Below are 26,901 nucleotides of genomic sequence, written 5' to 3'. Positions count from 1 at the left end.
CAATCGGTGCAAGGCAATACGCAGAAATTTGACAAAGAACTACAACTCCCATGACCGTCATTTCTAAATCTGGCGACATGCAGTCAAAAGACTGGCGTCTGTTTCGCCATATCGCAGTATTCATTGAAAATCGGTTTGGTTAATATGTATATCTTTATTTTAAATGTTAAATTACAAGCAATAAGATAAATTTAGGATATAAACAGAACGCGTAAGCTAACAAATGATAGACGAAAAACAAAAAAGCTGTCAACAAATAAGGGCGCTTTAAAGCTAAGTTTAGGCCTGACCAATCAGAGGAGAAAAGGGGCAGGGCTGTCTCTCATAATAAAGGTGTGTGAGGGTGCAGAGACGAGCAGGATTTAACATCAGCATCCCAGAGTATCAGCGTCTCTCTGACATCTCACGGTAAGGGACATCCACGCATCGTCTTTTCATGGTATCCAAATGTCATCTGTTCAGAATTACAAGGAAATATGTATTCTGTAAGGTTTATAATTCATCACCATGTTATTGGTATGATGGGTTTATTCTCTACGAGAGAGATTGTGCAGATGTGAATATCCTATAATAACAAATTATGTTTGTTTTTTTTAAATAATGTGGACATGTTATCTTCCTCACAAATGCTTTTTTTTCTGGTCTGATAACATCTAATATAACATTTCTTTACAGTTTAGGATTGTACTTGCAGTGATGCATTTGCAGTTTTACATGCAATTCACATACATCTATTCTGCATACATTTCATTCTGTAGAAATAATTTAAAAAATCACAATCCTTGAAGAAAATTCAGGATAATTCTGCACATCTTTTTTTAACCATTTGTTCTCCTAGTCTTGATAAGCACGTAGTGTTGTTTTTTAGTGATATTCTTGGGCTTTTTCTTAATTTTCTATTTTAAACCCTCTTGTTATTGATTCAATCAAATGTTTGTATTGAACCAGGAAGGGCAGCGGAGGGTATATGTGCAAACGGCAGGCAGAAATGCATTCCCACATCTGGGCGTATCTGGGGATGCGTAAATCATCTCCTGCAAGAAAATCCTATTTCATGTTTCTGTAAATGAGACACGCGGGGAGAGCAGAATGGAGGACGCACCTCCTTTCCAAACCCCCCTTTGCTAGTGCCGGTGTAAAATAGCTGGTTTGTTCTGTGGGACGCGTTTCACGTGGAGATTAGGTGTGCTGGAGAGTGTGTGTAATGTGGAGTATATGAGAGAGAGAGAGGGGCCACTAAAGGAGAGGGGAAGGAAAATGAGGTGTTAAAGTGCAATCGGTATGAGTAGGGAGGCAATGAAAGCGATGGATCGATAGAAAAAGGATGAGGAAAGAGAGAGGACTAGAAAAGAATGGTGCTGGGGAAAAAGCTGCAAGGTGCAAAGGAGTTGAAAGAGAATTGCAGCACTTTTCAGGGCTCGCAATCACACTCACACATATGTGGATTCCTTGGTGGTTACCTCCAATCAGTGGATATTGATTCCCAGATTGATTGCTGGTTTGCAGATGTGCATGAGCCATTTGAAAGCATGAATAATAGTGACAGGTCAAGTGCTTTCTCGAATGTATTGACAGAACCAACACAGTCTGCAATATATACAGGAAGTATTATGTGTTTTCTATTATTGCAAGTGTAGGGTTAAAATTTTGAACAAATTCATAACCCAAAGAATTATAGCCTACTTTAGTGTGTAAATTGCTCTGCACCATTTTTGCTCAAATCATGCTTCTTGTTGAACAAAAATGTGTGCTGTTTAATTTAATTTAATTTAATTAAAAAAATATTTTTTTATTTTATTATTATTATTATTATTATTATTATTATTTTGCATGGTGGATGACAGTCCCAACACAAAGTTTTTTTTTTTGTGCCCACACAAATAAATTTGATGCTTTGACTGATCTTTATATTTATTGTTCAATTTTAAGGTTCACTATGTAAGTACAGCCATAGCTTAAATTTCAGTGGTGGCAAAGGGATTTTTTCCAGGTCTGACGGAGTATTGTCTTCCCGCGAACACTTGTCACTTGGCCTCAGGATAGAACAGATGGCATAAAGAGTATTAAAAACATCTGTGTTCTCTCAAAGGCTTTGTCACTAAGTGTGCAGAATATATTGATCTATATTGAATATATTGAAAATATCGCCTGTTGCTTTTTGAACATGTTCCTTGAGCATCTGTGATGGCCTTTCTAAACATGCAAAGGTCCTGTTATTGACCTCTGTTCAGTTATGTGTCAAGCCTGCGAACTGCAGAAAGCAGACTGAGTCAGAACAACTGGCCGACATGGACCGACTTGTTTTACTGGAAAGCGAGTACATTTTTAATTTAGTCTCCTTCTATATATATATATAGAAGGAGCTATACGCTATATTATATATATATATATATATATATATATATATATATATATATATATATATATATATATATATGTATATTATCATTTTAAAAGGCTTATATAGTCTGTATTTATCTTTCTATAGACAATGTTTCTATGCAGTTGTATCACACTAGTCTTATTTGCATATAGTGTAAATTAAATTAATACAAATACTTCTATTTATATTTAAATGTCATATTTTATTATTATTATTTTTAAATAATTAGATGTAGCCTGCTGAACCCATACTATTTTAATTATATATAATAAGTAGTTTTATGTTTGTTATTTTTATTTTATGTTATTTGTAAATAATTTTGTAATAAAAACATATTTTATTCATATTTAAAAAATTAAAAAATATTTGATATATTTTTAATACTATTTTTAATTATTATTAATAATAAATTGTAGTAAGCCTATAATATTTGAATACTTTCATGTACTTCCATGTGTCTGTTTTGTTCTTTTTTTAAATTCATTTGAAATATTTGAATATTATATATTGAATTATTTTTAATAATTAGCTATTGAACAGATTATTTTATTAATGAATTAAAATGGAAGCACTGCTGACTGTTATATGTTTTAGGCTGTTCTGCCGCTGATAAACCTCTTGTAGAACTGCTGAATTGGCATGAATGTTGATGAGGAGATTTGAAGCGTCTGAACATTGGCAGCCTATGAGCAATTGGGTTTGTCACTGTTTTGCCCTCTTGGGGGGTGTTTTTGAAGGACGCCTGCATTTCTGAGTCACGTCTTCTCTCGTCAGCACAGGGAGGAAATTACTCTGCCTTTGAACTTGGGAAGGATAAAAGGTTTTTAACTCTGGGTTGCAAGGAGAGGTAAAGTCAAACTCAGGTAATTTTCTGTCTTGAAGAAGTTCACACACACACACACACACACACACACACACACACACGTGTGTGCGTGTGTGTGTGTGTGTGTGTGTGTGTGTGTGTGTGTGTGTTATAGTATCTGCTTAACAGATGTGGTCGTTAGCTTGCCTTGCTATATGAGCTAAGTTTGAGCTTCACTGAAAAAAATAAAAGCATTTAAGGGTGAGTAAATAATGACAAATTTTATTTTTGGGCGAACTGTCTCTTTAAGGAAGTGTAGGCAAAGGTCAAAAGGAAATGACTTTCAGATAACAGATGGAAAGAGAAATGCGATACTAGCATAAAAGAGCAAAGATGCCTCGTATCATTTATAATAGAGTGACGTGCATCAGCCTGGTGATCTCTATGGTGGCAGCGATTTATGGCCCTGCTTTGTTTATTTTCCAGCTGTGGGCTTTGCTGTTGGACAGCTGTGCCAGTGCAGACGCAAGGAGATAATAGCACACACAAACACACAAATACTGTGGTCAAAGCCTCTTACTCTGAACGCTGTCAGTATACTAACCCTCTAATGATAGATGGATGCTGCCTTGTGTTGACCTGGGTGGTATAGGACTGCTGGCAGGATGAGAGCTTCGCTACGGTAAACCCCATACCATCTGGATTTCTTTGGTTTCGAGCCAGCAAACTTCTCCCACTGGACTGATTTAAACGTATGGATGCACAAAAAAAAAGGTGTACAAATGTTACTGGTGTAACAGCTTGTCACTGGAGCAGAACCCTTTAAGGACAACTTTGTACCTTTTTTACAACAAAAAGGTGCATAGTAGTACCTTAAGATACGTATTTGTACTCTAAAGTACTAATATGCACCTTTTAAGAGTAAAAAAGGTACAAATATGTCCTTTAAAGGGTTCTGCTCCATGCAGTGAAAAGCTCTTGTACCCCTAAAAGTAAAAAATGTACACCTTTTTTCTCTCTGTGAGGGAATCCTCTTAACGATTCATTAGAAATTCTTCTACACTGAAAAAAGTTTCAGTTGGGTTCTAGACTCAATTTTAAAGAACCCTTTAAGCCAAAAAGTTTCTATATAAGGAGAAATGTCTTAAATGATTGCATAATACTTGCATATTTAATGGGTATTTTTAGTGATAAAATAGGTTTACTTTAAATTATAAAATGTAATTAAAATTAAAACCGAATAAAAACAATATTGATGATCCCATGATGGGAACCCCTAAAAGGTTAAATGTATGAAGTGCCTGAAAGAACCCATTAAGGTTTTGTATACAGTAGAAGAAGAGTGCTTTCTTTTGTTCTGCAATTTCTGTGTAAAATGACAACTGCAATTTTTGCAAACGGTTAACTTTTTAATTACTTTTTTAGAAGTGCCAATCCAACTAACCAATAAATAAACTAAATTTAATATATATTTTATTAATTTTATTTTATAAAATGCTATAAACATCTCATAATGTGCATCTTTAACTAAATGTTATCATATGAACAACCAGTCAGTAACTAGGCCTAATTTGAGTCTCACAATTAAGCTGTATGTGATTGATTCACTTGAAACAATGATTAGGCATTCATTCGTACATTGAAAAATAATATTAAAGCATTATGTACAAAAGAGTGTATAGACAACAAACACAAAGTTAATTACACATTTTATGCGATTATAAATGAAAATGCATGGTATCTGCATGAAAATCATGGTATGAAATAAATATAAATAAACCTTCATGTCATCAAAGCTCAACTCAGAAGTAAATTTCCCAGGTGCACTTGAAGGCAGCAAAAACTTTTGCCTGAAGTCTTCATATATGTTTGTTTTAGCTCAGTTTCCTGCATCTGTATCTTCAGAGCGATAACTGTGGTTTGTTCTGTACAACAGTGTTCAGCAGGTTCCTGTGGGTGTCGTCGCTTGAATAGAGTTTAATTAAAGCTGACCCATGTCTTGCACTTCTCTGGTCTCCAGTGGAGTTCCCTCACCACTGCGCTGTCAGTGCATGGCTCTTTAACTCCTCAACTAGCGTGTCTTCTCCTCAGAGTTTTTAGCCTTCTGTCTGAATATATTTGGTCTCATTCCAATTCCTCAACCTGCTCGACATTTCGCTTGCAGTCAAATCCTGCTCCTGCTCCGTCATCTTTTTCCATGTCCTCTTCTAAACAGCGCTGCACCACTGGGTCTGTCCTCTGGAGGCTTCTGGAGCTAGAAGAGGAGAGAGATGGCAGTTTACCCAGCATGCCTTGCTCTATCTGGGCCATCCTGTCAGGAAAAGAGGAGGCTGATAGATGTGTATAGACTGTTCTGGTGCCACCAACTGTGATTCTCCCTCTGATGATGACAGAGACACCTGTATAAATGAATGATCATCTTTGGGAAATAAGAGATCCATTGCTGTGTTTTGAATGCTGGTGTTTCCACTTGGCCTCTTACTAACTACGTGATTGGTCAGCTTAACTAGAAACACAATGCATCAGTTAAGTTGAATTATTTAATTGCATGGCTATCCAGCATGGGTCTTTCAATATCTCCCATCAGATTGTCTTTCTATATCCTTCTAGTCTCTTGTATTTCAAGCTTGAACTCAAAATGAAAAGCGTAAAAAAGCAAGAGATGAAAAGGGCGCCTACGCTGCCCCCATTTCGGAAACGTCTTCACTGTGCGCTTGCTAGTTGAGACTACATTTTAAAGGCAGTTGGGAGGATATTTAAAGCAATTGCTCTGAGTGTGTGAAAGGAACTGAGAAGAGTTTTGTGGCACTTTGAAGCTTGATTTCACTTGAGCAGATACTGACTGGTTTGTCTAGGCTTTGCTTGAGATGACATGATCCAGATATCAGACATTCTCAGAAAACATTTGCAGTTGTGCTTTGAGGTAATAAAAACACTGACAGTTTCTTAGTGATTTGAAAAAAGTATTAAACCTTGCCATCAAACTCATTCCTCACTGTTTGTTATAAATTATACCTTAAGCGATCAGACTTATGATTTTCACCTGGCAGACCATAAAACAACAAAAACAGCAAGTGCCACTAGTTCAGTTACTCTCAGTGAAGGTCTACTGACAAATAAAGTGTCACCAGAGAGGACAGCTCACACAAGAACCAGAATTTCTTTGTTTCTCATTGGTCCCATTAGGGTGGTTGGTGGTCTCGTTGAGTTCTCCCAGGTGGCCATCAGACCTTTGTACAGAATCCAGCACGGGTAAGCGAAAGGTCAGTCAGGTTTGGTGCTGTTTTCAGGCAAACCCTCTCTTGTCGTCCCACTTCTCTCTTTTCTCTCCCATTCACAAGTGACCATCTGTTTTTCGTCCCAGACCTCGGTCACCAGGGTCAGGTTACACAAGCCTACCGTATTTTCCGGACTATAAGTCGCACTTTTTTTCATAGTTTGGCTGGTCCTGCGACTTATAGTCAGGTGCGACTTATATATCAAAATTAATTCAGACTGAGATGAACCAAGAGAAAACATTACCGTCTACAGCCGCGAGGGGGCGCTCTAGTTGGCGGAGTTGTTCAGAAGCGACACGGATGATGAAGAAAATGATGAGGAATGAGATCGCGGGAGCTTGGTGAACTTTTTTACTGGTAACTTGCTTGTTGGACTCGCTGGCTTATGTTAATTTAGCTTATTCAGCCTCCCAGATATTTGTTCTTTATGCTATTGTGTAGCTGAATAACGTGTGCAGTGCGTGTGCGGTGCATATGCTGTGCAGGAGCAGCACGCGCTAAAGTGCTTTCACATAAGCTGCGTTTGCAGTGCGTAACTGACCTATGTAACTGACCCGCGGCTGTAACCCCAAACACATTGTATTTCAAATCCAGAAGTTATCAGCAAATTTTATTTAAAAAAAAAAGAAAAAGTTTTTTGTCAGCATTGCGATTCTCTTTATACGTATACTCTTTAATAGACGTATTCACGTTTAAACACAATTTAAACAAACTATTATTGAATGCATTACTTCTATATAATTATATATTAAGTTGCTCAAGCAAGTGGTAAAATATTTAACCATGCACTTATATTAAAATCGCATACATTTTAAATTAAAACTTAAAATTGACAAAAACAGCAGACTCATACCCTTTCTTTTGCATAATTTAAATCTTTATACAATAAATCTTGCATGTCACAAATAACTTGTTTTTCCACCTCCACGAATGAGACGAGTGTTGTTCATTATGTCGCCTTGTTGAAGTAAATTGTAGTTTTCCTTGATTTACCAACGCTTTAAGTAAAAAGATGACTGTGAAAAATAGTAGGCTAGTATTTAATTAAATGCATTTATGATGAAATTACTACATTTTCATGTCAATCTGGTCAATCTGTATTCATTTTGACCACAAACCGTGTGCTGTCACTTTAATTCAGCGCGTGCAGCACAGCAAAAATAGACTCGGCGCGGAAACGATCGCTGCACTGCTGTATACACACCGCTCCTGGAACGGATCGACGGACTGCAACCGCGTGCATTGTGAAAGCTCTGACCTGTTAACAAGGGTACGGAAAAATATACGCACTACAAACGGAGTATGTGTGAAACGGGCGTTAATGTGTTACCTTAACATACTGGACACCTATTCAGCCTGTTGTTCTGTGTGCTACTGTGTAGTTGAATAACTTGCCTTTCCTGATTAAATGTCTGTTCTTGGTCTTGGATTTTGTGAAATAAATTTCTAAATAAATGCGACTTATAGTCCAGTGCGACTTATATATGTTTTTTTTCACTTCATGAGGCATTTTTTGACTGATGCGACTTATACTCCGGAGCGACTTATAGTCCGAAAAATACGGTACGTCTTAAACCAAAAGTATCTGAAATGGAGAGATCAAGAAAGCTCAAGGAATGAGAACAGATGAATCATCTGTGGATTGTGAACCAGACTTTTGAATCAGTTGCTTGTTTCGCTTGAATTCCATGTGGTGCTGATTAGATGCACGTAATAATGTTTCATTTTTCAGATCACCGAACATCCTATGTCCCTTTGGATAAAAACAAATGTAAATGCATTGCAACTGACTAAAACCACTCAGAACACCTTAGCAACCACATAACAATGCCCTTTCAACACCATAAAACAATATGATATGTTGAACCGTTCTTGAATAACCCGCGAACGAATTTGACGAAGAGCACGGCAAAATGAACTTGAGGCTATACCTCCACAACGATTTAGCGTATTCTGACACAGTGCCACCTAGTGGTCAGGAGATATAGAAAATTAACATATTTGCTTATAACTTCTGAATGGTTTGGCCAAAAATAAAAAAAAACTTTAGATTCTTTAGATTCGGTGCGGCATGTCGAGTCGAACGATACCCAATTTTACCATATCGGCCATTTTTGGCATCAGCCATTTTGAATTTTGTCGTAATATGATATATTTTATGAACACATTCTTGTATTGATACAAAATGAAACTAGTTACGAAAGTTATAATAAACATTTCCAAAAATGCTAATCGATTTTGATGTTTTGGCTATTGTAATGAAACTGGTATTAATAGATTCCTTGGGTCATGCTGAGAACATGGACACCAATTTTGCCATATCATCTTCAGACTGTGCCGACAAAAATTTATGGATTTCGTGTCGATAGACAAAAAATTTTCATATACTGCAGCTACAAAGTAGAGGCATGATGCCAAAACGACTCTAAAATCATTATAATATGTCTTTATTTGCTCATTGTTGCAGTTGGTCTGATGCCCAGCCACGCTAGCATGATTTACTGTGCCTTCTTTGTGCTTGGCCCCTTAATCTTTTAATTTGTTATTGCTTCAGATTATTCTGAAATTTTAAACTTTGATATTTTAATTTATATGCCTGGATTTTATGTTTACCTATGTCTTTTTTACATGCGTAGGTACTGTGTATGCAGTGCTGGGTAGTAACTGATCACATGTAATCTGGATTATGTAATCAGATTCCAAAAATGAACTGAAATTAGATTATATTACGTTTTAAAATACTTGTAAACAGACTAAAGTTACGTTTTTAGTGACTGCATGATTATTACGTTATTCTCACAATGGCAGTAAATTATTCATAATTCATTGAGTCCTCCTTAGCCTACTAATTCTTTTTTATCTTTTAAATTTTCCTAAAAAGGCCTACGTTCAGAAGGTTTTCCAGGTTTGTGGAATTGCACACACAGACCAGCCACTAGTCACTTTTCTCAAGATGTAAAATAAGTCTCTGATGTCCCCAGAGTGTGTATGTGAAATTTCAGATCAAAATACCCCACAGATTATTTTGTACAGCATGTTAAAATTGTCCCTTTTTGAGGGTGAGCAAAAAACGTGTTGTTTCGTGTGTGTCCCTTTAAATGCAAATAAGCTGCTGCTCCTGGCACAGACGGCGGAGCTTTGCTCTGATTACCTCACGCAGACAAGCACTGAAATGTAAGAAACTGTTCTGCCTTTTATGTTTAAACTGGAGTCGGATAATGATGGAGAGACTCAAGACGAAGTGACAACATGTAGAATGCAATAGGACGTTTCTGAATGGTTAGTTGATGAATTTATGTTGCTGATGTGGAGTTAACTATCTTCAAATTATTGATTAGCATATTCTGTCATGATAATCTATATAATCGCTCATGTGGGAACTGTTGTAAGATGCCTACAGAGTGACATGCTATTGCATTTGCGTTACATACTGCATTGCATTTGAAAAGACGGATGCGACAGCTTGAGCAGACTCACAAATGTGCTCTACTACAACAACTCTTCCTCTTCTCAACATGGACTGGTGTTCCCGGGGGTGGGTTTATGTAAATTTTAGGGTTAGTGATGTCACTATCCCGGGCGGAATGTCGTGTAGTCCCTACCAGCCATTTGTTGTAGTCCTTAAAAAGCAATTTCTTTAAAAGCAAATATCTTCCTTTGCTTTGAACTTTGAGCATTGAAACTTTGCAGATGTTGTTTATGCTCAAACAGCAATATTACACACTAACTAAAGTTAGAAAAGTGAAATCATAATCAACCACCCCTTTAAGTTAATAAGTTAGGTGAATAATAAAAAGTAATGATAAATAATAATGTAAAATAAATTCACGGTTCTCTGGTGTCGGTTAATGGTCACATGGCACGCAGGTAAACTAATAAAATAATATATAAAGTGTTTTATTTTATCTTTTAGGCGCATTGCGCCTCAGACTGAAAGGCTTCAAGGTCTCAGGAAAAACAACATCAGGTGTCAGGTCTTGTACAAAAAGGCATTGGGCAAAACGGACTCAGACAAAAAGGCATCGGACAAAAGGGCATCGGACGAAACGGACTCAGAAGGAAGCACTGAAGTTTCGAATTGCTCTGCCTCAATATGACGTCACATGCACACGGTTTTCTTACTGGTTCAATTGTGTAGAACATGTCCCACTGAGATTATTTTGTACATTTGTATTATTTGCACGTTTAAAAAGTTAGCTAAATAACACTTCTTTCAAGACTGTGTTGCTGCTTTGTGTACAGAGGTTACCAGGGAAACTGCTGTATTTGTCCTGACCAGTGTAACATTTAATTAAAACTAAGAATAAAATTTAAAGTACAGCTCTCTCTCTCTCTCTCTCTCTCTCTCTCTCTCTCTCTCTCTCTCTCTCTCTCTCTCTCTCTCTCTCTCTCTCTCTCTCTCTCTCTCTCTCTCTCTCTCTCTCTCTCTCTCTCTCTCTCTCCTTTTTTATGCTTGAATAATTAGCCTACATAAAGAACATTGCCAAGGGATTACATAAATACATACAACGAATACCATCAATAGATATATTCTACATAATTAACATACACACACTCACATAGCTGTTTTTTCATGTTGACTATAAAGCTGCTGCTTTAAAGTAATCTAATGTATAAAGTAGCCTACTATATAAATAAACTTGTCGTGAAAAGACTGCAGCCCTGAATTGCAGAGCTGGTGCGAACATACACATCACTATGATCAGTTGCTTTATTAACTGCTGTCATTTTTGTTGTGTGCACAAATTTGTAGAAACGTCACTCTCAGCGTGGATGGTCTCGGGATGTTCACTAGCAGTATATACCTGCAAAGGTATTTTCAACTTTGTTTTAACCCTAAGCAAAGAAGAAAAAATATGCTTTTATGTCTCATGCCTTTTTGTCTGCGACCGTTTCGTCCGATGCCTTTCTGTCTGATGCCTTTTAGTCTGAGGCTGTTTGGTCCGATGCCTAATTGTACGAGAACTGACACCTGACATTGTAATCTACCCAGCACGTATGTCTGTAATCTTTTTATGCCAGTGTCAAAGGCAAATGTATGTTCACTTACAAATTGAATTAAAAATTAAGTTTAAAGTACGTGGCAGTAACCTTTGCATTGGCAAACATTGAAAGATCAGTAAACATTTAATATTTTCTTCAAGGGGTGGAATAATGCCCTTTTCACAAGATGTAAAATAAGTATTTGATGTCCCCAGAGTGTGTGTGTGAAGTTTTAGCTCAAAATACCCTACAGATATTTTTATACAGCATGTTAAAGTTGTTACTTTTTGAGGTCTGTCCCTTTAAATGCAAATGAGCTGCTGCTCCCGGCACAGAGGGCGGAGCTTCAACAGCTTGTGTCCTTTTATCTCACACAGACATGCACTGAAAATTTCAAAAACCTTTAGCCTTTTATGTTCAAACTGAAGTCAGAACGATGGAGAGACTCAAGAAGAAGTGACAACATGTAGAAGCAACAGGACATTTCTGAATGGTTAGTTGGTGAATTAGCATATTCTGTCTTGATAATCGATAAATCGCGTTCCCGGGGGTGGGTTTATGTAAATTTTAGGGTTAGTGATGTCACTAACCCGGGAGGAATGTCGTGTAGTCCCTACCAGCTGTTTGTTGTGGTCCTAAAAAAGCAATTTCTTTAAAAAATTTCTTTAAAAATATCTCACTTTGCTTTGAACTTTGAGAGTTGTAACTTTGCAGATGTTGTTTATGCTCAGACAGCAACATTACACTCTAAATAAAGTTAGAAAAGTGAAATCATATTCAACCACCCCTTTCATGTAAAATTTAGTTTACAGGTGTTACAGCTGTCGCTAGTGTTTTATTATTATTATGTATTTATTTATTTTATTCCATTATAGTGTTTCTTAATTTGTTGAAATTAAGGTTTTATCTTGTTACGTGATTTTTTTCGTTTTTTTATATATTTCTGTTTAGTTTTAATTTATTTTTATTTCAGTTTTAGTAATGTGACCGAGCGTTCATACAGGGTTCGCCTAACACTCAGAAATAAGAAAACAATAAACGATAGCAGTTTGAATTCTTCTCCACTTTACTACAACACCTCAGATCACCAACTCCAAAAACCCGCGACACTCCAGTACCAAGTGCGAATGACCCATGCCAATCTACGGCAAGCCCCGAGGGGAAAAATACATTGCATACACACATATACAAAGAGCGCCAGTACATCTAGAATTAGTGCATCATAACAGAATTCAACAAAGTCTGTTACAGTAATAGTAATACTTAAAGGGGGGGTGAAATGCTATTTCATGCATACTGAGTTTTTTACACTGGTAAAGAGTTGGATTCCCATGCTAAACATGGACAAAGTTTCAAAAACTAAGTTGTACGTTTGAAGGAGTATTTTTGTTCCAAAAATACTCCTTCCGGTTTGTCACAAGTTTCGGAAAGTTTTTTTCGAGTATGGCTCTGTCTTACGTAAGATAGGGCGGAATTTCCTTATATGGGTCCTAAGGGCACTTCTCCGGTAAGATCGCGGCCGCGCGCGCACTCGTAGACTAGAGCAAGAGAGTGAAAGCAGTTCGCCATCAAAGCGCCCTGCCCGGCTTTTGGGAAGTCAATGTCACCAAAGAAGTGTGTTTTTGGTTGCCAGGGCAAGACAACCCTGCACAGATTCCCAAAGAACCCAGCGTTAAGGAACCCGTGGATGGAGTTTGTTTTCCTGAGCATAAACGGAGTTGTGTAAGACTGTTGTTCCCTGCATTTCGACGATGATTGTTTTATAAACAAAGCCCAGATCTACGGATTTGCAGATCGTCTAATGCTTAAGGATCGAGCAGTCACAATGATAAAGGTTCGCGGTCGTGCGTTGGAACCGGACGGTGAGTAAAACTGTTTGTTGAACAAATGTCTCTGTGTGTTGTCACTAGCTCGGCGCGTTAGCACAGCTAAGCTTCGCCCACAGGGCCCGCCCCCAGCCGCTCGTTTTTTTCCGGAAAGACTCGGTACAGCCTATCTTTCTGTTAAAAATTTAATAAAACAAAATACTTTTTGGAGATATGAAGGATGCAATATTACTCTATAGGTACTCAAGATTAACAGGAGATTGAGTGAAAATGAGCATTTCACCCCCCCTTTAAACTTATTTCAGTCTAATCTTCATTTAATCTTTTTAAAAGTTTTTTATCTAACTTATATAATTCTAGATTCTAGAACATGCTATAGCTTTACGCAGGGCATGCCTGTTCCTCTCTATCTTCATCACACAATGGCACAAGGCCACATTCTCCCCTGCATTCTTTGTTTGTGTGGAAAACACTGTTGCCTGGCAACGACTAAAGCCAGGAGACTGTGCCATTCTAGGATGAAGGTAGAGCTATATCTGTGCATAAGTGTGGGTTTGTTCGCTTGCATAAGCAGGTATGCTGGTGCATTGAACTTTTGCTGTGCAGTCAGAGGGAGAAATAGAGGCATTAACCCTGTGGTGAAGCAAGACTGTTAACACTATTGTATCTGAAACAGGAGTGAAACAGGTTCTCAATTTCCATATATTTTTACTGTACTGTAAAATTCCACCAGTGACTGTAAGAAGAGAAACACAATTTCATTCCCTCATGTACTCATATGGTTGAATAACAATAACGCTAATTTGAACATAGATTAGGACTTGAAAAAGGTGATTCACCATTAACTGATTCAGAAAACATTTCACTTTTTTCTTTGGAATAGTGTACACTGATAATGGAAGCTTGTTTCCACCACAGAATAAAACATTTTAAAAGATAATTGCGACTTTTTATCTCACAATTACAAGTTTACATCTAGCAATTCTGACTTTATTTCTCAGAAATGCGAGATATAAAGTTGCAATTGCGAGTTTATATAGCACAATTCTGACTTTATAAAACACAATTGCGACTTTATATCACGCAATTCTGTGATAAAAATGTAGAATTGCAAGATGTAAACTGGAAATTGTGAGAAAAAAAAATCAGAGTTGTGAGAGAAAGTCAAAATTACCTTTTTTATTTTTTATTCTGTGGCGGAAACAAGCTTCCAAAACTGATAAACTATGAATTACAAGTAACATGAGTTAAAGTGCATGTTATATGTGATGACTGTATACTTTCTGTTTCAATGTACTTAGAGGGCTGGTATGTGAGGAGATATGGAGAGCTAAATGTTGGTATGAATGTGAAGTATTATGTGTTATACAATGTAACCTGTTGTCTGTATTTGTATTTGTATTTGTGTTTGTTTTAAGGACCCCCTCGAAAACGAGATGGTGCATCTCAAGGGGTTATCCTTCAAATAAATTTCAAATAAATTTCAAAGTAATCAGATTACTTTTTCAAGTAACAATTAGTTATGCATCACTTTCAAATTTACAAAATATAAGAGTTACTTTTTCAAAAAAGTAACGCAAGTTGGGAGACATTAGGAGTGAAGTGCAGAGGCGTTGTGTGCGCTGCGTAAACATGATGGTTATTGAAGTTCTAGACTAAATGTGAGCATGCTGCATGCATTTACTTATCTCACTTGCACATTTTTTTTTTTTTTTAGGAAGTAATGCAATATTATAACGCATTACGTTTTGGAAGTTTTGCATCATGAAATTTAGAATATGTCGAATATGCCGAATATTTTCATGATGTGTCTCTTTCACACTATACAGATGCATCTCATTCACGTGGGGTTATATTTTACATTTACATTTACATTTATTAATTTAGCTGACGCTTTTATCCAAAGCGACTTACAATTGCTATATATGTCAGAGGTCGCACGCCTCTGGAGCAACTAGGGGTTAAGTGTCTTGCTCAGGGACACATTGGTGTCTCACAGTGGATTCGAACTGTGGATATTTCCAGTACCATGTCCTTCTGACTCACTCTTTCTCTCCTGTCTCTCATTAGCTCGTCCCACGTTTACCATGTTGCTGCTCGGACTCTTGCCGCTGATGTTGCTACGGGGGTGTGGTTGCCAGGCGGCAGACGTTCCCGAGGATGTGACGGCAGAGTTCTCGGTCAGACTGTACCACCAGCTCCAGATCACGGGGGGAGAGGAGAACATCATCTTCTCCCCGCTGAGTGTGGCTCTGGCTCTGGGCATGGTGGAGCTGGGCGCCCGAGGCTCTTCTTTAGAGGAGATCAGACAGGCCTTGGGCTACAGTCATTTCAGAGAAGGTACAGTTAACAAAATCTAAAGCACATGATAGGTTACATGTTCTCTTTCATCTTCAACTTTTGAGTCTTTTCCCTATTGGCCGCAACAGTGACCATGTACTTTTTCCTATACATTTTCTTTAAAGGCATTTCAGCAAATTCTGCACCAAACTAACCAGCATTACATAACATTATAATAACATTACAACATTTGATTCAAAGCACTAAAAAGCATAGGTATCATTCTAGGTTTGACTTGAAATGTTTCTACAAGCAAATCTCACGAAAACACGGCCAAGTGACAATTCACCCACAAATCCAAAAATAAATAGAATCAAAACTTTCATAGTCATATGATATTTTCATTACAATTAAGCTAATTTTCAAAAAACAAATTGGGTGATTCCCATTAATCTTAGCAGGGATTCTATATCAATTAAAGGCAGTACAACAAATGGTTTGAACTTTAAAATTTCAATAATATTTATTTATTTGCATCACAGTGATGCGAAATTTGACTGTTGGCTTGAAAAGATTAGTCTGTCTGAAAGTTTAAAATCATTTTAAAAACTTGAAGTTTAGATAGGCCTGATCAACGTTCCCTCTAATTGTAAAAGCAGCCCTATTCGCACGGGATAAGTATTACCTGGTGACCTCTAGTCATTTGCAATAATTGCGGAGGTTGTCTGTTATCTTAATCCCTTGCGAATCGGCCATGTCTGTAATTTGTAAAGTAAAAATTCCCCATATTTCGCCGAACATCGAGGTCCTGTGATAATATTAGTCCCGTGCGAATCGGCATCTCTGGGATTTTGCGGGGTTGTTTATAATTTTGCGCCACACGAAATTCAGATGTGGGTGGGTAATTATTAATAAAAATACTTGTCATCCACTGTCCATTAAAGGGGTCATCGGATGCCCATTTTACACATGTTGGTATGATTCTTTAGGGCCTTCATGTAAAGTTTGTAACTTACTTTGGTTAAAATTCAACAAAACAACACCCTTTTTACCTCCTCAAAAACAGCTCTGTTCACAGCGACCTGTTTCAGTGCATGTCTCTTTAAATGCTAATGAGCAACTGCTCACCCAACCCCTCTCTTCCATGGGGGGAGTCACACAAGACATAAAGTGCTGCCTTGGCGGACAGTATACAAATGGCTAAGGGCGGAAATATGCTAATACAGGACAGTCCGTCAATGTCAATGGATTTTTTTTCTTTGTATGGTGGTTTTGTGTCCACACACTACAAGACACATTTATATGCAAACACCATGTAAAAGTGAATTTTGCATCCGATGACCCCTTTATACATATTTTGCTGGACTGTAATACTTTGAGAAATGCCCTTTGAGAAACTTGTTTTATTCTGTTGATACTTTTGTAAAGGTTTTTAAACAAGTAAATCCAAATTTAGTCTTATCTTTTTATTTGTGAATAACTAATCCTGGCTCTCGCCATTAACATAATAATAAAGCTGGAATGGCGTTAAAAAAGTTAATACATTTAAACAAAATTTAAATAAATGTATATTATTTATTAAATTATTATTATTTTGCTTTACAGTAATGTGAACTTTACTTTTTTTTTATTTTGGAGTGAAATATGTCCTATGTTCTTGACAGGTTTGAAGAGATTTAGAATTTTTAATGAGATTATTTATACCGGACCTTACTATTCCAGCATATTATACAAAAGCATTTTCTTGTTCTCTTCACCTGCTCCAGATGAGGAGTTCTCTCTGCTGAGTAACCTGACCCAGGCCCTGTCCACAGACGAAGAGCAGTACGTGGTCCGGCTGGCCAACTCCCTCTTTCTGCAGAGGGGGGTTCACTTCAATGAGGACTTCCTGCAGCTCATGAAGAAGTACTTCAAAGCGGAGCTGGAGACGGTGGACTTCAGCGAGTCAGCAGCCGTGGCTGAACGCATCAACTCTTGGGTGCTGAACCACACGGAGAGTAAGTTATCTTACATCACTGAGGAAAAAATTTATTCAAACTGGCTGTGTGCTGCTGTATTTGTGAAGATTTCTTGAAATTGGGTCCTTGTTATTTACTAAGACCTGATGAATGGCTTGGCAAATAGCTTTCATTCCTGTATTGACGTCTTGGGATGTATTAAAGGGTTTGTCCATTTATACGTATGCATAACCATATAGATGGCCTCAAAGCTAAGAGACATGGACTAGAAGTCACTAAATTCTTAAATATAGTTAATATCATGCACACACTACCATTCAAACATTTGGAGCTGGTAGTATTTTTACTGTCATAAGTTTCTAATGCTTACCAAGACTGCAGTTAATTGATCAAATAAATTGTAAAAACAGTACTATTGTGAAATATTATTACAATAACTATAATCTATTTGAATTATTTTAAAATGTAATTTATTCCTGATGTCAAAGCTGAATTTTCAGTATCATTACTCCGGTCTTCGGTGTCACATGATCCTTCAGAAATCATTCTAATATACTGAGTGATTTGCTGCTAAAAAAAACATTTCTTATTATTATCAATGTTGAAAATAGCTTGATGTATTTTTATCAGAAATCTTTTGTAACATTATAAATGTCTTTACTGTAACTTTTGATCAATTTATTACATACTTAGTGAATAAAAGTATTAATTTCCCCAAATATATTATATAGAAATATGTCATTTAACCACTGAATAAATACAAAGCGTATAATCCAATTTAGAATGATTTTACTTTCAAGTAAAACTCTCTTCAAAATGAATAGATGGCGTTAAGAGGAATTACTATGACTTTAGTGAAGGAGGACATTAAAGTAGATAATGGCAGATCAGTCATATTCTGCATAATAATGACATTTCCAATCCATTTCCAGGCAGATCCATTTTCTCACAGTCAGCTTTAGCCTTTTCAGGAGGACTGTCAGATACCAGCACAAATCCCAGAGCTTTGGAAGAGAGATGATTTTATGCCACTGAAGAGATCATGCCGTCTTTCCTGTTCCGAGAAAGAGAGGATTGTGACATGCAGCGTTTTTCTCAGTCTGGGTTTTTGTTGTTGTTGCAGGCAAAATCCAAAACCTGGTGTCTGCCGACGACTTCAGCAGCTCCACCATGATCATGTTAGTAAATGCTGTGTACTTCAGGGGCAGCTGGAAGAACCAGTTCAGACCAGAAAACACCAGAACCTTCTCCTTCACCAAGGATGATGGCAGTGAAGTTCAGACCTTGATGATGTACCAGCAGGGAGACTTCTACTATGGTAAGACCAGGCTTGAATTTGTCTTTGTTTTTAATTATTTGTTTTGATAATTCACTGTATATGCTTTCCTATGGAGTGATTGCAGGAGTTTAACTAGAAAATGAAAGTGTGAATATTGGCTTGAAAAGAGTAGGGTGAAAGTAATGGTTACTGAAAATTCAGCTTTGCTATCACAGGAATAAATTTGCATTTTAAAGTATATTAAGATAGAAAATCATTTTAAATTGCAGAAAAATTCCACAATATTGCAGTTTTACTGTATTTTTAACCAATTAAATGCAGCCATGGTAAGAAGAAGAGTTCTTCAAAAGCAGTGGTATATAGTATGCATGGCTCACTGCGGATTGGTCAGGCTGAGACTTTCAGATCCCACAGAATCACTGCAGTGCGCTTGTCCCATCCATCTCTCTGACAAAAAAGGACAGATGAAGGTAAATGAGAGACAGAGCTATCTTCAACATTTGCATTCTCTAGCTCTTAAAAATGGGAAAAGCAGAGTCACATTAAAGCTAGGTTTTATGTTTTTCATAAACACTTTTTGTTATACTGGTTGATTTTCTTAGCCCCTAACATAACAGCATTTCAAATCACAATTATATTCTGGCTCAGAGTAGGTAATGTTTTTCAGAAACACTTTTTGTTATACTGGTTTAAACTCTTTTTACATCCTGATAGCAATCAATAATAGAAGTGGTCTAAATATAAAAAATGTACATATATTGTCTGTGGAAGTCTCAGGACCAAAAACTGTTCGTCCAATCATTGCATTCGGTCCGAATACAATGATAGGATGTCCATACCTGCCTGTCAAGTTCGTGGTTTTCCCATTGAATTGAGCTACTTTTAAGTAGTTGCCGCAGGTTAATTTTTATTCCCTCACGGATTGATTTCCACCCCCGTATGTATTCCAACACCCCCTAGACGTACAAATTAAGTGGAGAATTCGGCCGCCCGACGGAGAAAATCACGTTGGCCTATTTTGGGGCTTCTTTTGTTGCACAGAACCCTGCTGCTGTCAATGTATGTATTTGCATACTTCCGCGCACCCTACTCGCGCAGACATCACACGTCATGAGGTTATGTAGAGTTGTAGACAGACAGTCACAGAGCGCCATCTTTACAGTTCCTCCTGAACCAAAACAACAAGCTTATGCTGCTTTCACGTAGTTCCCTGTCGTAACTACCATAATTAAGAGAAGGCAACCCGTGACGTTCTACCTGGAGCTGTTCACGTCCTCAGACTCGGATTTATGAGTTTCTATGTCAACTATATCAACGGCGAAATGAATTTGAAGCAGTCAGGTGGTAAAAGTAAGAGCTCTGTAAATTGTTCACACTCATTTTTATTGTAATGTTATGTAATGCTTTGAGACATGAGATAGTTTAACGCCGTCTCTCGTGATGCTTTGCAGACGCTGCTGTGTGAGTTGTGATCATGTGTTTTGAAGAAGGCGTGGCTTTGGAGACAAGTCTGAAGGGAGGGCGGGATCTCATGCTTCCAAAGCTAGCTTGCTATTGCTAGCCTCTCTGAAATTGCCTACCTTAGCTTTCAAGGACATTGGAAATGGCTCAGTACAGAACTTCAAAACATCCCGTTAAATGTCGTAATTAGTTGATAAGAATGCTCTTCCAGGACCAACCATTAAAAATGAAAATGAAAATTCAAAATATTAATGAAAGCTATTATAGTATCTCAATCATACTAAAGTGGCATGGCTTCATCCTACTGAAATCATCTCCATCATTCAGTAGATTTAATAATCACTAACCTCGCCGTGTTCTCCATTATCAGGAGAGTTTAGCGATGGCACCACAGAGGCGGGTGGAGCGTACCAGGTCCTGGAGATGGTCTATGAAGGAGAAGACATGAGCATGATGATCGTCCTGCCCCGTCAGGAGGTTCCTCTGGCCTCCCTGGAGCCCATCATCAAAGCCCAGCTGCTGGAGGAGTGGGCCAACAACGTCAAGAGGCAGAAGGTGGAGGTCTACCTGCCCAGGTGAGGCACACGGTGTTCTGTTTTACCAGGTGTTTTCAATTCATTTATAAATGCTTTTTGATTCATGCAAAACCTGCGTACTTGTTGTTTTTGGACAAAGCTCACACTGACCTGATCATTTTTTAGATTCAAGGTGGAACAAAAGATCGATCTGAGAGAGACACTGCAGCAGCTGGGCATCAAGAACATCTTCACCAAAGATGCCGATCTGTCAGCCATGACAGCCGAGGTGACAGGTAATCGATAAAACAAACCCACTGACCTATGAGAACACTCTGTTATTCTGCACATGTAAGCAGATGATCAAAATGTGATTGACAGCTCAAGGACAGGATGCAACACACTTGTTTTGCTCTGGCAACCACCCAGCTATTGTGTTGCCGACTTTTGCTCATACAAGCATCACCCACATTTTCAGCAGCAAAAACTTTCTATTTATCTATTTAGATATGCTATAAAATAATAATAATAATAATAATAATAATAATGATTGTGATGATCATATATGCATACAGCACGTTTTTATTCAGCTGAAATGATCTTGTTTTTTGTGTTGGGTGTGGTGAAAATAACAAAACTGTTTTTGTTTTAATTTGATTAATTTTTCAATTATCAAATTTGTCAGATTCAGTATTATTATTTCATTTTATAACATTTTTATGTTCAATATTATTAATTTAGGATTTTTTTCATGTTCAAAATTATTTTATTTTACATGTTTTTCATGTTCAGTATTATTATTATTTTATTTTACAATTTTTTTTAATGTTCAGTTTATCAATTTTTCTATTTCAGTATTAAATATGCCCTTAAAACTATAATCTGTGAATGAGCTGTGTGTTTTATACACTGCTCTGCATCCCTGATTACACCAGCTCATAAATAAATGGAAATAACTTGCTTTGCATATTCAGATTATTTATTTTTTTCATTTTCTAGAATCTTCTTTATTTCCATGTTCTGTCTGTCTACAGATGGACAGGATCTGTTTATCGGGAAGGCTGTGCAGAAGGCTTACCTGGAGGTGACAGAGGAAGGGGCCGAGGGGGCCGCAGGATCAGGTAACATTAATCTCTATTTTACTGGCACATTCTACTATAATTACATTACACATTTAATATTCTTCCTCTATCTTTATTTCTAATTCAAATTTTCAAGTTTTTAATTTCCCTTTTCAAGTTTTCTTTATCACTGTTTCTCAATTTTACCTTCCTCCCCATCCTTCCTTTTTCTGTCTGTTATCTATACGCTTTTTTCTCACTGCAGTAAATTGCTTTGAGAATCTTGTACATTCAGACAAGCTAAAAGCGCCCCCTCCTGTTCAACACGTGTCTTTTTAATCAAGGTTTATGAAAGGTTGACTGAGTTGTCATGTAGTGTTGGTTAAATCCTTTTAATATTAGTTTTTATATATCAGTTCTGTATTGATGTCAAAAACAAACAAGGAAGTCCGAAATTATGAAAAGGATTTAAAAATAATGCATGTGCCAATTTCTTAGATGTGTAATCTTTGTAAAAAGATATATATATATATATACAGTGCTATGCATAAGTTTAGACACCCATACTAAAGTTGACTAAAAAGAGGAATAAAAAATCATCTTTTGGAAACTGAACTTAATGCCTTAATTTAAAAAATTAGGAAAAATCCAACCTTTAAGGACACCAATTTTCTTTGTGAATGAATAATGTATCGTAAATAAATAAATGTTCTTCCTTAAAATACAGGGTGCATAAGTTTGGACACCCCTATGTTAAATTCCCATAGAGGCAGGCAGATTTTTATTTTTAAGTATTTTTATTTTTTTATTTTTTAGGATACTATGCATCCTGATAAAGTTCCCTTGGCCTTTGGAATTAAAATAGCCCCACATCATCACATAGCCTTCACCATACCTAGAGATTGGCATGGTTTTACTTCAGTTAGCCTAATAGCTGGTTTGATTTGCATTGAGAGATGATCTTATGGAAAGTACCCCATGCCAATCTCTAGGTATGGTGAAGTCTATGTGATGATGTGGGGCTATTTTAATTCCAAAGGCCAAGGGAACTTTATCAGGATGCATAGTATCCTAAAAAAAAAATACTTAAAAATACTTACAAATAAAAATCTGCCTGCCTCTATGGGAATTTAACATAAGGGTGTCCAAACTTATGCACCCTGTATTTTAAGGAAGAACATTTATTTATTTACGATACATTATTCATTCACAAAGAAAATTGGTGTCCTTAAAGGTTGGATTTTTCCTAATTTTTTAAATTAAGGCATTAAGTTCAATTTCCAAAAGATGATTTTTTATTCCTCTTTTTAGTCAACTTTAGCATGGGTGTCTAAACTTATGCATAGCACTGTATATATTAGATGCATATTTTAAATGTAATAAAATTAAATAAATACATTCCACATGCACAGTTAGTTACCTTAGATATAGGCCTATGAATTTATACTAAACCAATGTGGCATATATTTCAATAATGATAGAAATGTATATGCACAAAATATACAAAACAGATGTGCACCACAATCTTTGTAAACCATGCACAAACATTTTTTCACAGAAAAATCAATTCATGGCCAGTTCTTAATTCATACCTAGAGAGGATATAGGGACTTGAGATATGAATATATGACCATGACTCATTTCTATGTGTGATAATGAATTTGCTCTTGTATGTGACAATGTATTGTGCCAATACACGCATTAGGATGTTTACAGTAATACTTCGTCAATAGACGCAGATGTGCACTTACACTATATGGCACTGATGAAGGGTTGATCCCGAAAACATTTTCACTTTATTGGACCTTTTTGTGGCTTCTGTAAATTTGAAGGTAATGATTTTTATTTACAAGTGTTAATATATTTTATATACCAGTTAAATAGCATTTTGGAGAACAAGGACACATTTGATAATTCAAAAAGAACTTACTAACCTTGACGGCCTGAAGGAAGAATATGATATAATTCCCAGTTTTATGGTTCTCTTGTCACGTAACAAGAAAGGGTTTCCTGCATGTTGTTTACACAGCATTGACGCTAAACAACAGATTTTTAGTGAACAAACATTTTTTTTAAATATTAATATTTTAAACCAAAAGATCATGCTAAACTACTTAAAGGTTTTCCCCAAGGATTTTACACCCTCATTTTAAACCCCACAAAAATATTACAATTAATTTGAATAAAAAATCATTAAAATTAATTAAAACATTTTTTTTTATTAAATAAAAGAAATGTTTCACATCACTGAGCCACTATTGTTTGTCTTTCTTACAGGTATGATCGCATTGACGAGGACCCTGGTGCTTTACCCACAGGTCATGGCTGACCACCCTTTTTTCTTCGTCATCAGAAACCGAAAAACAGGTACATGCCATCTTCAAAAACCCATGACCATAACACAAATTAAAAACAACAATATATACACTGCCGTTAAAACCCAGACAGCAAGAATGTTGTCCCAGATCCGGCCCACATCTGGACAGTGTGGAATCCACGTGTACCAGATGTGGGCCGGATCTGGGCCGACACAATGTTGCTGTCTGGGAAGGTTTGGGGTCGGTACGATTTTTTAATGTTTTGTAAGAAGTCTCTTATGCTCACCAAGGCTGCATTTATTTGATAAAAAATACAATGATATTCTAAAGTCAACTTATTATATTAACCGAACCCTAACGCCTAACCATAACCATATTTTTTGTAACATTACTGCCTTTACTGTCAATGGTCTTTACTGATCATTTTAAGGTGTCTGAATAAAAGTATTTATAAAAAAAATAAAAAAAAATAAAAACATTTTACTGACCCGAAACTTTTGAATGGTATTGTAATGTGTATATATAAAGCACAAATCTTATTTTAGTATTGTGTTTTTTTTCTGTGAATGTTATCAGTTGTGCTGTTAATTCATTGTTTTTATTTTGTTTTCTAATAGGATCAATCCTCTTCATGGGCAGAGTTATGAATCCTGAAGTCATCGAGCCCTTTGACAACAACTTTGACATGTAAAAGCCCAGCAAACACAACGTGACACTCAGCCGAGTTCATGCTTATCTTCTACCAACCGCGAGTTACATCACAGAAAGCAAACTCATTACTTTGCCATGGTTTTCTAAACACACAGGAAAATATTATATAAACAAGATATTTATATTATAAAAGTGATTGTGTTTTGATACTCATAAGCTTTAACCGTACCAGGAAATACAGAGCTGTAAATATTTGAAGTCGCCCAGACAGCAACATGGTGTCGGCCCAGATGTGGCTCACATCTGGTACGCGTTGAATCCACATTTACCAGATGTGGCCCGGATCTAGGCCAACACTATGGGTCTCTGCAATCACTCCATTCTATGTATTCCCATTCAATCACGTCTTATTCCACACCAGCATAATTCGTTCCTGTAATTCCTGTATTTCTTCTCTTGTATATTTGCTATTGTGTTACGTAGAGAAAACGTTGATATTTATTGCAAGGATTTGTGCACTCCTCTATATGTAGACTCACTTAAGGTCTTTTATCTCCCCACCCCACCCCACCCCACCTTTGTTTGGTTTTGTACATGGCTGAACTACTGCTGACATACTAATATGCCTTATTATATAAATATGAGTTTTTGATTTAATGTAAGGTTGCGAATGTACAGGTAGTGGAGCGCTGTTGCCATGGAGACTCAGGCAGACCAAGAGAGAGTGCATTTGGTATAAATTATGAAAAAATACCAGCTGTATTCTCTATTTCAGAAATAAAGATGAATGTCTTCAAATTGTCGTCTTGTGTTACTTCAGTGACAGAAGTTTAGAAATGTACAGAAGATACAGAAAAGCCTCTAGCCTATGGTTTCACACACTGCCAGAACACACTTTTGATGTCTAAAATAACCTCTATTGAAAACTATGACAATCCACTTCAAAGACAAGCAACATTTATTACTTTACTGACAATAGATGCACTTACTGTATGTTGGTGGAGTTAACGTAAAAATGTCAAACTGAGTCAGGTTAGTAACATTTAAAATATGTCTAGTGTGTAATTTTCCATGATAAATGTCAGTGAGATTATATGCCAAAGTGAGAGAAGGCGCTCAAAGCAGTGTTCAAACAGAGTAAAATGTCTATTTTAAGACCAACTCTGTTTCATCTCTATTGAAACTACTTCATGTTTTATCACAATTTGAGTTGCTTGCAGAGAAATCTTACAAATGAACAAAGTATGTTGTGCTGTTGCAGAAGATTCCAGCCATGATGAAGACCATCCGTTCTTGTGCAGTCCAAGCACACTCTCCACTGTAAGTGTGATTTATGCTCACTGCCATAACCCGCTTAATTGAAGCTGGAGCTCTGTGTTCGGTTCTGAAACAGCACTTCTCTCACATTAGCATTACCTTAAACTCTTCAATAGATGTCTCAGTTTGTAGAAGCTCCCATTCATAGCTAAATATTTCTTGAAGACCCAGCCATCGTCGCAAGAACAGACTGACTACCATATCAAGTTTGGCAACAGTGGAAATTGTGAACTCCTATAGCAGCAGTGGCCAGAGGATTCTTGGTAGTATGCCATGCTGATAAATCCAAGTCTTGAACCGCCCTGGATGACCACTCCTGTCAACTTGTAACCATTGCTCACACTCCCCACAAGTACCTCTTACTGCTGCCTTGTCCTTGAGTGTTGCATAAAGAAATTTCCCAAGGCTTTTAACAGGATTCTCTGTGATGGTTGGGATTTGGTAACCTCTATTGAGAATCTAAATCTGAGACTCTCCCCTTCTTCAGCACTACAGATCTTGATTTGCAGGATTAAAGGACATCCTTGCCCACTTCATCAGCCTTTCTAGCCCCTTCAAAATTCACCTAGCACCTGGTACTAAATGGGTTCAATCTATAGTTAGAATGAATTAGTTTTGTAAACGAATCGGTTTATTGAATAGTAGTTCACTCATAAAGATGGTCACTTATCATCACCTACTGGTGCACCAATATATCTTGCAGAAAAAAGTAATTATATAAATACATGCTGGTATTTATTTATATATATATATATATATATATATATATATATATATAGAGAGAGAGAG

The 26,901-nt window shown here is 36.8% G+C and overlaps 1 protein-coding gene across 3 annotated transcripts; it reads left to right on the top strand.

Annotated features, from left to right (window-relative positions):
- The first annotated feature begins 306 nt into the window (after positions 1–306).
- Positions 307–25,591, top strand: serpini1 (serpin peptidase inhibitor, clade I (neuroserpin), member 1). 3 transcript variants are annotated; one of them, XM_079874652.1, is made up of 9 exons: positions 307–408; positions 15,343–15,612; positions 17,319–17,549; positions 18,634–18,828; positions 20,621–20,825; positions 20,952–21,061; positions 21,800–21,886; positions 24,104–24,193; positions 24,762–25,591. In XM_079874652.1, the coding sequence occupies exons 2-9, from the start codon at positions 15,360–15,362 to the stop codon at positions 24,833–24,835; spliced, it is 1,245 nt and encodes a 414-aa protein (XP_079730778.1). In that variant the 5' UTR covers positions 307–408; positions 15,343–15,359; the 3' UTR covers positions 24,836–25,591. The 3 variants fall into 3 exon arrangements, with proteins under 3 accessions (XP_079730778.1, XP_079730779.1, XP_079730777.1); XM_079874653.1 differs by lacking the exon at positions 307–408 and adding an exon at positions 3,111–3,246; XM_079874651.1 differs by lacking the exon at positions 307–408 and adding an exon at positions 11,223–11,276.
- Positions 25,592–26,901: the final 1,310 nt, after the last annotated feature.

This window comes from Squalius cephalus, assembly GCF_949319135.1.
Source record: "Squalius cephalus genome assembly, chromosome: 6".
Taxonomy (NCBI): domain Eukaryota; kingdom Metazoa; phylum Chordata; class Actinopteri; order Cypriniformes; family Leuciscidae; genus Squalius; species Squalius cephalus.
Note: the sequence above shows the minus strand (reverse complement) of the source record. Positions and strands in the feature narration are given on the sequence as shown.

Excerpts from the sequence above, each read along its gene's own strand:
- serpini1 (XM_079874651.1), top strand. The coding sequence starts at position 11,237 with ATGGTCTCGGGATGTTCACTAGCAGTATATACCTGCAAAG. Across the intron at positions 18,829-20,620 it reads GCAGGGAGACTTCTACTATG|GAGAGTTTAGCGATGGCACC; the intron begins GTAAGACCAGGC and ends CTCCATTATCAG. Across the intron at positions 21,062-21,799 it reads CATGACAGCCGAGGTGACAG|ATGGACAGGATCTGTTTATC; the intron begins GTAATCGATAAA and ends GTCTGTCTACAG.